Source organism: Plasmodium sp. gorilla clade G2 (genome assembly GCF_900097015.1).
Source record: "Plasmodium sp. gorilla clade G2 genome assembly, contig: PADLG01_00_34, whole genome shotgun sequence".
Classification (NCBI taxonomy): domain Eukaryota; phylum Apicomplexa; class Aconoidasida; order Haemosporida; family Plasmodiidae; genus Plasmodium; species Plasmodium adleri (nom. inval.).
Window position 1 is genome coordinate 473 of NW_021628883.1, and position 12,746 is coordinate 13,218.

The 12,746-nt window shown below is 32.4% G+C and overlaps 1 pseudogene across 1 annotated transcript; it reads right to left on the bottom strand.

Annotated features, from left to right (window-relative positions):
• Positions 1-477: 477 nt before the first annotated feature.
• PADL01_0025800 lies at positions 478-11,298 on the bottom strand (annotated as a pseudogene). Its single transcript has one exon. A coding segment is annotated over exon 1 (10,821 nt).
• Positions 11,299-12,746: the final 1,448 nt, after the last annotated feature.

A 12,746-nucleotide genomic window follows, 5' to 3' on the forward strand; every position in this document is an offset into this window, starting at 1 on the left:
TTTCATAACATTTCTCATTTTATATTTTATTTTAACTGAATTTATTTTATTTTTTTTTTATTTAAGAAAATTTATATTTCTTTATATATTTTGAAATTTCTGAAATTATTTTATCTCTTTTTTTTTATTTAAAAAAAAATTTCTCATTTTTTAATTTTATTTTAACTGAATTTATTTTATCTCTTTTTTATTTAAAAAAAAAATTTCTCATTTTTTTTATTTATATTTTTAATATTTCTGAAATATTTTTCATCTATATATATTTATTCTTTAACAAAAATATTCCAATATATACCTTTTTTTTATATATATATATATCTAATTTTTTTTTTCTTACTATATTTCAATATATATATATATATATATATATATAAAACACATATTTACAACATAAAAAAACCCACACATACATATATATACACACATACATATATATACACACATACATATATATACACACATATAAACATCTCTTACCTTCATATAATAAAATAACAAAGCAATCGCTCCTAAAAAAAAACTTATCCCCACAGGAGGAATGGTAGATGTCACCACATTTGGGGGGGTAACACTAGGTTTTGATGGGTTTTGTGATCCACTTGATGATGGGGTAGAGGGTTCTAGGGGGGATTGTGGTGACGTGTTGCTACTCTGTGACTGGTCCTTTGTCGTCTGTTGGGAACTATTTTTAATTGATTTCAACATATTGTCTAGTCCACCTAAAAGGTATTTTCCAGCTAGTATACCAACTGGTATTACATTTTGTGCAACGTCAAGAGCTGCTTGTTTTCCAACATCTTTTGCAAAGTCAGTAGCCTCAGAAATTATTTTTGGAGTACCTTCAATAACATTTTTTAAAATTTCTGGTCCCTTTCCACCAAGAGTTAAAATTTTATAAGTGGCTGTTTCCTCAGGAACAATACTATCAATTTTAGCTGTTAAAGTTAATTCTTTCAATAATTCTTCCTCTTTTTTTTTTTCTTGATAATCAGATATTTTTTTTAAATCATTATAGTTACAATCACATTTAACACATTTTGTTTTCAGATATGTTTCGGCATCTGCCTCTGATGGTGGTAATATCTTTGACGAACCATTATTTTTTTTATAGTTTGCATATTCGTTTTGTAATCCTTTCCATTGATCGTTTCTTTTAAGGTACCAATCTTTATATTTTTTCAATAATTGTTGGCATTGTTTGTTTTGTATCTCACTAATTTTGGTAAGATTCTGGTTTTGAAGTTTTTTTAAGCATTGTTCTACAACATTTTTTGCTAAATTTACTTTTTCATCACAAAATTCTTTAGCCCATTCTTCTAACCAGCGTAGAAATTGAGGAATTTCTTCAATATTTTTATATTCATCACAATACTGGTCTTTATCAGTTCCCTCATAATGACATAACATAACGTGCCATACATGTTTTTTATTTTCTTCCCACCATTCCTTACGATTTTCAGTTGGATTTCCATTTGCATTTCCATTCTTATCTTGTTTAAAAATTTCATATAATTGTTTTTTTACAAGTTCTAAATCGTCAAATATATCATCTCCTTTAATAATATTTCCATAATCAGCAAAACTATATTTCATTGCATCTAACAGTTTTGTATGATCGTTACCATAATATGCAGATAATTGTTTTGCTTCATTGTATGCAGTATGAAGAAGATATTCCTTCAATTTTTCTTTATTTGGGGATCGACCACTTAACTTTCTTAATTCACCAATACATAATTGTCTTCTTCTAGGAGGAACTAAAATTTCTGTACTTTTACCTTTAGGAACTTTTACTTGTCTATTTGTCCAAGCATTTAAATCTTTATTAAGTGCTTTTCCTCTACATTGATATCTTCTATTATTTCCATAATAATTACAGTATGACTGATTAGTATCAGGACATTTCTCCAAATCTTTGTCATCAGGTTTTTGTGGTGGCGAATTTTTTTTTTTTGGATCACTTCGAGAACTACCAGGATCGGGAACAGGTTTTTGACCACCAGATGAATCAGGGTCTTGTTTGGGGTTTTGTCCATTTGTTGTGTTGGTTTGACCAGTTGTTTGACCAGTGTCTTGTCCTGGTGTATGTGGCCCAGGTGGCCCCTGTGGACTTGGCGTAGGTGGTACCACTTTATTGTCGCACCCACACTTCTGGTCATACCCACTTGGGGGATATTCCAACGATGAGGGGATGTTACCACTAGGTTGGGGTTGTGACGACACAGTATTCATGCAATCACAACTTATATTAGTACCACTTTTACAAAATTTTTTTATTTTTTTGTTCAAATATTCATAGGCATGGGTTGAACCACTCACGGCCGGATCATTCTTATATGGTTTTTGTCCTTGAAGCTGACTATATTTTATCTTTTGTTTATTATATTGATCACTCCATTTTTCAATAAATGTTTTATATTCTGCACATTGGTTTTGGCACTTATTACAGTCGGTTTTACATGTTGCTTTAGTTCCACCAGATGTACCATTATTGACCTCACAACTCGTACACGCATCTTGTAATTTCTTATACTCCCTCCTGTAGTGACCACAGTAGTCTTCGCCCCATTCGGCAAACCATCGTAAAAATTGGTAGTTTTTGCCACTATCACGTGTGTCTGCCACGGGATAGTCGGTATCACTAGGCATAGTGGTACACTTTGCTAGGTCGTCATCACTATTGTTGGTACCACTATTTCCATCTCTACCACTTTTATATCCACATTTCATTGCTTCCCATACACATTTCTGGTGATCGTTCCACCAGGTTATACGTTCCTGACTACCGGGATCACCACTCTTTGTTTGGCTTCCACTGTTAAATACTTTATTCAAATTTATTTCGGTACCCTGTTTTGGATCTTCTAAATTATCTGTTCCTAATATTATATCTCTTAAATCAAGAAAACTATATTTCATTGCACTACATGGACTGACGTCGTAAGCATATTTTTTTGCTTTTTGTTCATCTGTTTCCTTTTCTTTTTCTTTATAATATTGTCCTAAATTGTACCCTTCTGTTGCTGCATCTTTCATTAATTGTTTTTGTAACGTTTCTTTACTATTAACTTGACCAGATGTGCTGTCAAGTTCATGAAAACATATATGTTGTCTCCTAGGAGGTACATATTCATGTTTAGTCAATCCACGTTGCGTCAAATACTGATTTCCTGCCATTTCACTGTTTATCCATTTAATCCCAGGTGTTCCATTTACTTTATTTTGTAAACCATCGCAATTACTTTTCCCCGAAATATCCCCATAATTGTTGTCGTCTCCTATAAATTTCTTGCACCCACAATACACATCGGCATCATAATATGGTTGTGGTGGTATTTGTGTCAACGCGGTGATGTTTTCTTCCACTTGGTTGGTACCACTAGGTGATGGTGTGGCACCACTTTGTTGTTTGTCACCACATGTGAAAGATTTACATTTGTCTTTTAAGTATTCTTTGGCATCATTTTCAGTATATCCATTTGTTTGTACACTTTTTTGTTGTTGTTGTTGTTGTTCATAGTATTTACTTTGTTTTTCCCAATGTCCTTTTCTCTCACTCATAAATTCTGTGTAATCTTTACATTTAGTTTCACAGTCACCATCACATTTGAGTTCTTTACCACCTTGTGGTTTACATGTGTTTTTTACCTCTTCCAATTTTGTGTGTTTTTCTTTGCAATAATCGTCGTACCATTCGGTGAGCCACCTCAAAAATTGTGGTCGAGCCACAAAAGTGGATAACTTCACACCAGTGGTACCATCACCGAACTTGACACTTTTGTAGTTGTTTTGGTTTTCCAGTTGTTCTTTTACCCTGTCTTTGTCATTCATACCATGTGTTAAGGCGCATAACATTGCATTCCAGACTTTTTCCTCAATAGTATCCCACCAATCTTCAGGTTCTTTGGGGACACTATTTTGTTTACCTAATATTGCTTTTACTTTTGTTCCTATATCTTTATTATTTGTATGTTTACCTAAATCTTCTCCTGTTATGAAATCTTTAAAATCTCCTAACGTGTAGAACATCATTCGTAAAAAATCAGGAGGAATTTTTCCAGTTTTTAATTCTTTTTCTAGTTCATCTTTGCTTTTTGGTGGAGTTCCTTTTTCTTTATCTTCTTTATATTTTTTCCATAAAAAATATGTCTCTAGCGATACAGATTTCATCAAAGCATTCTTTAATTTTTCTTCTTCTGTATTACCTGTTACAGTATTCAAATTTTGTAAATAATGAATACACATTTTTTGTCTTCTAGGAGGCATGCACGGTCCATCAATACCAGTTTTAAACTGACCTGCATCACATTTCCAACTTTCGTCCTTTTTTTCATTGCAACCACCCCCACTAGTTCTTCTTGTGCTATCATTGTCCGTAACATATTTGTCTATTTCACACTGTGTTCCCGTCCTACTAGGTGTTGATCCCGGATGACTCGGATCCGGGTTTGGCATAGGTTTGGGTTCACCGCCACCGCCAGGTGTTGGTGGGCCACTACCATCTGGTTTCCCACTAGGTGATGTACCACTATTTGTTGTGTCCTCCTGACAATCACACTTCTCTTGGTATTCCGTTTTTGGTAGATCATCTAACGATGCGGGGAGTTTGTCACCACTAGGTGACGTTTTTTGTGACGTTTTTTCTTGCATACAATTATTATGTAATCCAAGTAATTCCAGCGATTGGTACAAATATTCATATGCGTGGTTGTCCTCATCTACAAAAGGAGCATACATATATTCGTCTTGTTTTTTAACCTTATTATAATGTTGGTTTTGTTTGTCCCAATCACGTTTCCATTTTTTAATAAAAGATGTATATTTTGGACATTGATCATGGCATTCTGTACAGTCGTCTTTTTTCTCACATGCTTTTTGGTTACTAGTTTTAATCTTACATTTCATGCATTTACTATATAATTGTGCGAACTGTTTTCTTTGTTGTTCACAAAATTCTTCTGACCATTCAGTAAACCAACGTAAAAACTGAGGAGTTGTATGACTGTAGAGGACATATTTAGCAATTCCCTTATCTAAATCTTCAGGATCATATTTGTAATTATTGTTAAGTTTTTTTTGAATTTCACTTTGTGCGCTTTTCTCACTCGTACCATGTGATAGGGCACATAACATTCCTTGCCATATATCTAGACCGTTTTTATCCCACCATTCTTTACGTTTTTCGTCAGTGTTTCCACCATTGTTTTTCAAAATTTCAGTTATATTCTTTGTTGCCTTCTGAACATCACCTGAATTTTTTTCTGATATATCTTTATCTAAACATAAATCTTTGAAATCTCCATATGTAAAAAAAATTGAACGTAAAAATTCTTCAGGGATAATACCATTTTTTAATTGTTCATCAAGTTTTGTTTCTGCTGAAGGATCTTCATTTTTTTTATCCTTTTTGTATTTATCCCAAGCAAAATATGTTTCTAGAGCTGCAGATTTTATAAAAGCATCTTTCAATTCTTCTTTAGATTCAGTACTCTTCAATTCTTTCAAATAATGTATGCAAAATTTCTGTCTTCTAGGAGGCATACATGCTCCTTTATCACTATCACCTATTAAACCTTGATTATTTTCGCAATCCCATTTAGGATATGTTGTGTCGTTTGCACCTGTTATTTTTGGATTACAATCTCCGTTCTGGCTTTTTCTTTTTCCTTCATTTTCCTCAATACAGTCTTTCACCGTTTTACATATATCTTCAGGATTTGTTTTGGATTTGGGTGGGAGAAATCCTGGTACTCCAGGTGTCGTCGTAGGTGTCTTTGGTTTCTTTTCCTCTTTACATTCCCCTTCATAATCTTTAGGTTTTTCCTTAAATACACTTTTCTCATCACTACTATTAGTGTTATCAAATTTTTTTTGCGTTGTATCATTACAATAAGTACTTCCTCCCATAGATGTAACATAGTCAGATAGGGTTTTGTAATCACTATTGTCGTTATTGTTACCATCACAAAGGCTTTTGTTGTTGTTTTTTACTTTTTCTAAAAATTGTTCATGTTCTTTTTTAATATCATCAGTATTACCACCACTTTTTTTTTGGTATAATTCTTCATATTGTTTTTTTTGTGTTTCCCAATCACCTTGCCAATCTTTAACGTGTTGACTATAAACTTTACAGTTAGCTCTACATCGCTCACACACAGTGGTATCCGATTTCCCTTTGGCTATATTCTTTTGACACGCGTGACAAAATGCTTTGACCCACCAAAAATTCCTTTCTAGTTGTTTGCAATAACTTTCGGACCATTCAGTCATCCATCTCAATCGTTGTGGAATATAATCGTCGGGCGGGACGTACGACTCGCGGCCGCACTTATAACGTTCCCACTTTTTTGTAGTGGTACCACCAGGTGGTGATGGTATGTATAGATCTGCCTCCGCGGGAGCATTGCATGTTAGTGCTTTCCACACCTGGTCGCGGTTGGCCGACCACCAATGTTCCCTCAAGGTTTTGTATTTGGGGGTTTCACTGGAACCACTTTGATATTTTTTGTTGCTTTTAATTCCATCATGTTTTTCGTAAATTTTCTCAAATATTTTTTCCAAGTGTTGTTCCAACTGCTTCATATCGTGGTTACCACTCCATATGTCTTTCCCCCTAATTATGTCCCCTAGGTCGGCAAAACTGTACTTCATAGCATTACATATGCCTGATTTATCACCTTTACTTAGATGTTTTTCGACAATATCGTCGCCTTCATATTTGGCGGCAAGCAACACGTCACCAAGGAACGAGTCATTAACACTAGCGCCAAGGAGACCGCTCGCTTTATCGTCCAGATCTAGATTTTCTAAATTTGAGGTACACATATGTTGTCTTCTTGGGGGCAATAAAACGTCGTTATGTCCATCACGCATATCCGTGCCACCAGGTTTCCACTTATCTCCAATAATAAATCTTTGTTCTCCTTGTTTTTTACCTTTTCCAGTACAAGGACCATGATGTTCACCTGTACTAGGAGTAGATTTAGGAGTATAGCTTCGAACATCATTCGTATGTTTTTCTATTCTAAATTTACAATAATCGTTGCTCTCCAGTTTAGGTCCACTATTATTTTTAATTCTAAATTCTGCTTTCGACAAATCGCCCCTCAAATTACTACCAACCACACTCAACTCGGCCACGTACTGTAGGTGGTTTGCCGCATCAAGAATTTTATTTCCCGTACATGTGGGTGGTGTAGGGGGTTTTTGTTCACATTCACACTGATTCTCGTAGTTACCAGGTGGGTATTGGTCCAACGTTTGGGGCATAACACTATTTGGTGGTTTTTGTGACTTTTCTTTCATACAATCACAACTAATATGAGTACCACTGTTACATATTTTTTGCATTTGTTTGTTTATGTAGTCATGAGCTTCTTCTGCGTTATTGACATCGCTATCAGCAGTTGTATATTGAGGTTTAGTTCTTTCTGTTTTGTATTTTTTTTTTTGTTTTTCATAATCAGGTTTCCACTTATCAATAAACTCTTTATATTTTTTACATTGATCTGCACATCCTGAACATTCTGGTCCATATTTATCACAGGTTGATTTACCATCCTTACCAGGAGTAGCATTACATTTCTCACATGCCGTACTTAGTGTCTCAAACTCCTTTTTGTGTTCTTTACAAAAGTGTTCCCCCCATTCGGTCATCCAGCGCAAAAACTGAGGCCGAGATACAAACTGTGGTAACGACGTGCCACCAGTGGTACTACCGCCAGTGGTGGTATCAAACATCACTTCGTCAAACTTGTATGTGGTTTTAAGTTTTCCTTGTACAGTGTCTTTTTCACTAGGACCCGCAGCATGTGATAACCCACATAACATCCCTTCCCAAATATGTGGGGCGTTAGTTTCCCACCAGGATTGACGTGTAGATTCAGTAGGTTCTGGACCATTTGGTTGGCCATTAATTTTTTTCAAAGCATTAGTTATATTATCTATTGCATTACCCACATCATTATTATCCTTATTATTGGGTTTTTTTTTTTTACTTATATCCTTATTTAAACATAAATCTCTATAATCACCAAAAGTATACATCATAGAACGTAAAAAATCATCAGGGATAGTTCCATTCGTTTTTAATTCTGTATCTACATTTTTACCTTTTCCATCACCATGTTCTATATAATATTTCCAATGAAGAAAAGTTTCAGCAGCTGCACATTTTATAAAAGCATTTTTCAAACCTCCGGGTTTAGTTATATTTGATGTTTGCGTAGTATCTGCTAAATAGTGTAAACATAGTTTTTGTCTTCTAGGAGGAATACAACCGTCCTCACGACCACTTTCAAACTGATTTGCATCACATTTCCACCCTGGATAAGGATTAGTCGTTGCTTTTGCTGGATCAAATTTTTGATTACATTCACCCACTTTTTTCTTTGTCTCATACTCGTTAAATATGTCTCCCACTATTTGACATGGCGTCGAACTATCGCAACTACATGCCGTCACATAATCACTAGGGTAATTACGGAACACATTTTCTGCGTCACCACTATTTCCACAAAAATATTTTTGTCCCTGACACTCCATATCTTTAAGTATGTGATGTACGTACCCCGCTGCACTATCATACGTGGTATTGCCACTATTTGCTGTTTGTAATTTCTTTAAGAATTGGTATAGATATTTCTCATTTTCATCCTTACCAGTACCATTATTATTTTTTGCTTTATCGTATAATTCTTGGTATTGTTCTTTTTGTTTTTCCCAATCTTCTTTCCATTTTGTAATAAATTCACTATATGCTTTGCATTTATCTTGGCATTGTTTACATTTGGTGCTATCACATTTACTGTTATTACCATTTTTACACTCACTACACGCCCCCACTAAATCAGTATAGTGTTTCTTTTGTGTTTTGCAGTACCACTCGGCCCATTCGGTCATCCATCGTAGACGTTGCGGGATGTAGTCATCAAAAGGGGTGGAATTAACACCAGGAGGGCGAGGACGACGACCAGGACCAGTACCACTAGTAGGAGCATTGTATTGACATTCTCCACTTAAATTATCTGTTTTTCCTGCGCATTTCATAGCCTCCCAGATTTTGTCACGATTTGTTTCCCACCATTCATTACGAATTTTTGTATATGGGGCCTGTTCAGTGGAATACGTAGTTCCTTGAGTAGCGTTGTCTTTAATGGTTTTAAATATTGTTTTCAAATTTTCTTGAATATCTTTATTACCTTGTTCTTTTACCCATATATCTCTTCCTCTTATAATATCCCCAATATCTGCAAAACTAGATTTCATTGCTCGACATATTGTCTGTTGATGATTTGGGTCTTTTAGAATATCGTTTCCATTGTTATCTTTATTCTTATCTTTATACTGTTCTATTATTTTTTCTGCTTCATATTTTGCACAAAGCAATACTTCCCCCAATAATGTGTGTTTGGCACTCTTACCTTTAAGTCCTTGGCTATTCATGTCCAGGTTTTCTAAATTCGAAGTACATATATGACGACGACGTGGAGGCATTATAACATCTTGATGGTTGTCATGCATACCGGCTGCGTCCGCTTTCCATTGTGTTCCTACTTCAAATCTTGTGTTAATACCGTCACCTCCTCCTTTTCCTTGACACGGACCTTCAGTTCTCTCATTTTTATCACGTTTATCATTCGTATGTTTTTCTTTGTCCAGTTTGCAAGCATCTCCACCCACATCTGTTGCACTACCATTTTTAAATTTTGCTTGATTTAATTCAGCTTTTAATTCCCCCTCATTAACATGACCAACATTACCACCCTGTTTTGATTCCGATTGTGTCGTCGTCTGAATAACAGTTGCTATAGTATTTACAGATACGCCACTTTTGTTTGTGCCACACGCGGCACTAGCAGCACCAACACTTTGTGACGAAGAACTAAGTGCGGGTGGAGGAACCGCTTGGCCAGCGACAGTACCATGAGCATTTATGACTCTTTGACAATCTGCGTTTGTATGTCTCGTACTTGTATGTGTTCCTTCCTTGCACATACAGTTATATCTTATATTACTTTTATCATTAGTAAGATCAAATAATTCTTTGTCGTTACAGTCACCATTATCTTTACAACATTGATCCATACTTCTACTAACTGCATCTATGAAACCATCTAGTAAGTCCTTTTTGTTTTGATCATATCCATATTCTGCTTTCATACATGTTTCCTTATAATTCTCATAATACGGTTTAGATACGTCTATTAACGTTTTATATATATCACATAGACCTTCACAACTTTTTCCAGGTGTTGTTTTTCCACACTCATCCACCAACATTTGGCCTAAATCACGTTTGAGTAAACAAAACTCTTCAGCCCATTCTTCAAGAAAACGAATACATTGGGTTTTCTCTCTTTTGTCAATTTGACAAGGTGTTCCCTTAGTTGGGTCTTTGAAATGTGTTTTTTGCAAATCTTGTACAATAGTTTTAAAATGAGAACTCCATCGTTGTTTAAATGTCTGTTTATCTCTTACCTTGGTTTCAATTTGTTCTATTAGACATTGAATTCCTTTAGTTTCATTTTCCTCAACTACATCGTCTCCTAAGAATAATGTATGGTAATCTTCCATACTTAGATACCATTCTTTACAAAACGCATCATGATTATTATTATGTTTTTGTTTTATAAGTTTGCTAAATTCAGTACTTAACCCCTCAATCATATCTTTTTTAAGACCAACTGCAACGTCTCCTATTTTAGTTTTGGCGTCTATTTTACCCTCTAGCACATCTTGTAAACTATCTCTGCTGGTAATTTTCTGATTAATTTCTTCCAGATATTTATATATTCCTTCAACTAACAATGCTCGTCTACGTAGAGGTATATGTAAATTTGGTGCAGTTTTTAAACTATTACAATTAGTAGGTGAACTTATAATTTGGATACCACTATTATTGTCTAATTCTGGTATATCTTTTTTAATAGTTACACTTAATGTATTACAGTTTTCAATGCCTAATACTGTTTTTCCTTTAATATCTATTAGTGGTTCTACATCATTTTCCCATTTATACTTGTTTCTATTTGGAGACATTAGTTTACTTTTGACTTTATCGAATATTTTTTGTTGTATTTGTTTCCATCCGCAAAATAATTGTTGCTCTGTAAGTTTACCACTATTAGTGATATTTTTTTTATATATTTCCCATTTCCATGCTTCATGATCGATCTCATATTTTAGAAAATTCAAATAATCAAAATACATTAATTTAGCGTTAGGCCGGTTACCTTCAGTTAAATATTGGATATTTTTTAAAATACTACTTTTGTTATTAGATTGTTCTGCCCCCATTTTGACGAAAATATCACCATCACAAAATTACCAGTGGCATACAAACACCTACATGTAGTGTCAAACATCCCCACTTACAAACACATATGTTTCTTTATCTCTTGCATTTAAAATATATTAGATATTTCTGTTTTTTGCCCACATGTGCCATGGTAATCACATAGAGTGGTATACAAATACATGTGGTACAAATATAGTGGTACACAAATACAGTGGTACAAATATTGTGGTATAAACATATGTGGTGGTATCTTCATAATAATATCATTATGAATAGGAATTATAATATCATTATATTCATAATGAAAATATCATTTCAAAATATACATAATAATATACATAATGATATTATTATAATAATGATATTATTATGAATATAATGATATTATTATGAATATAATGATATTATTATTATAATAATATTATTATGTATATTATTATGTATATTTGTAATGATATTATATTATTATGAATATAATGATATTATCATTCCTATTCATAATGATATTATTATGAATATACCACTATAGTGTATATATAATAAATACATAAAAATATATATATGTATATCTATGTTTGTTTTTTTATATTTGTTTTTTTCTTTTTATTAGTTTTATTTTTATTTTCTACTATCAATTTTAATATTAATAACGATACTATTATATATATATATGTATACATATATATATAAGAATACGTATTTTTTTATACATATATAAAAATACATATGTAATAGGTATCGATATATATTTATATATATATCAAAATTTGTGTTTGTATATTTATATATTTTTCGAAATGTTTTCATATAAAAAAATATAAAATATATGTAATATATTTTTTTTTATAAAAAAATACAAAAATACAAAAAAATAAAAACTATTAACAAAATACAAAATATAAAATATATATATGTTTATTTCTCTATGTCCTCTTCGTGTCGCCTCTTCGTGTCGTCTCCGCCTCGCCACAAAAACACTAATATATATAGTATATGTTGTAGATAAAATATATATCACGGTATGTTTATTTGTATGTATATATATTTTGATATGATATGATGAGATATACGAAATATATAAGATTTTTTTTTTTTTTTGTATTTTTTGTATTTTTTTTTTGTATTTTTTTGTATAAGTTGTATAATATATATATATTACGAAATATAAAATATATTTGAATATGAAATATAAAATAATATATTACGAAATATAAAATATTATATATTATAAAATAATATGAATATGAAATAATATGAAATATAATGTATTATAAAATATATTTGAATATGAAATATGAAATAATATGAAATATAATATAATATGAAATATAATTTATTATAAAATATAATTTATTATAAAATATAATATAATATGAAATATAATTTATTATAAAATAATATGTAATATAATATGAAATATAATATTATATATTATGAAAAATATAAT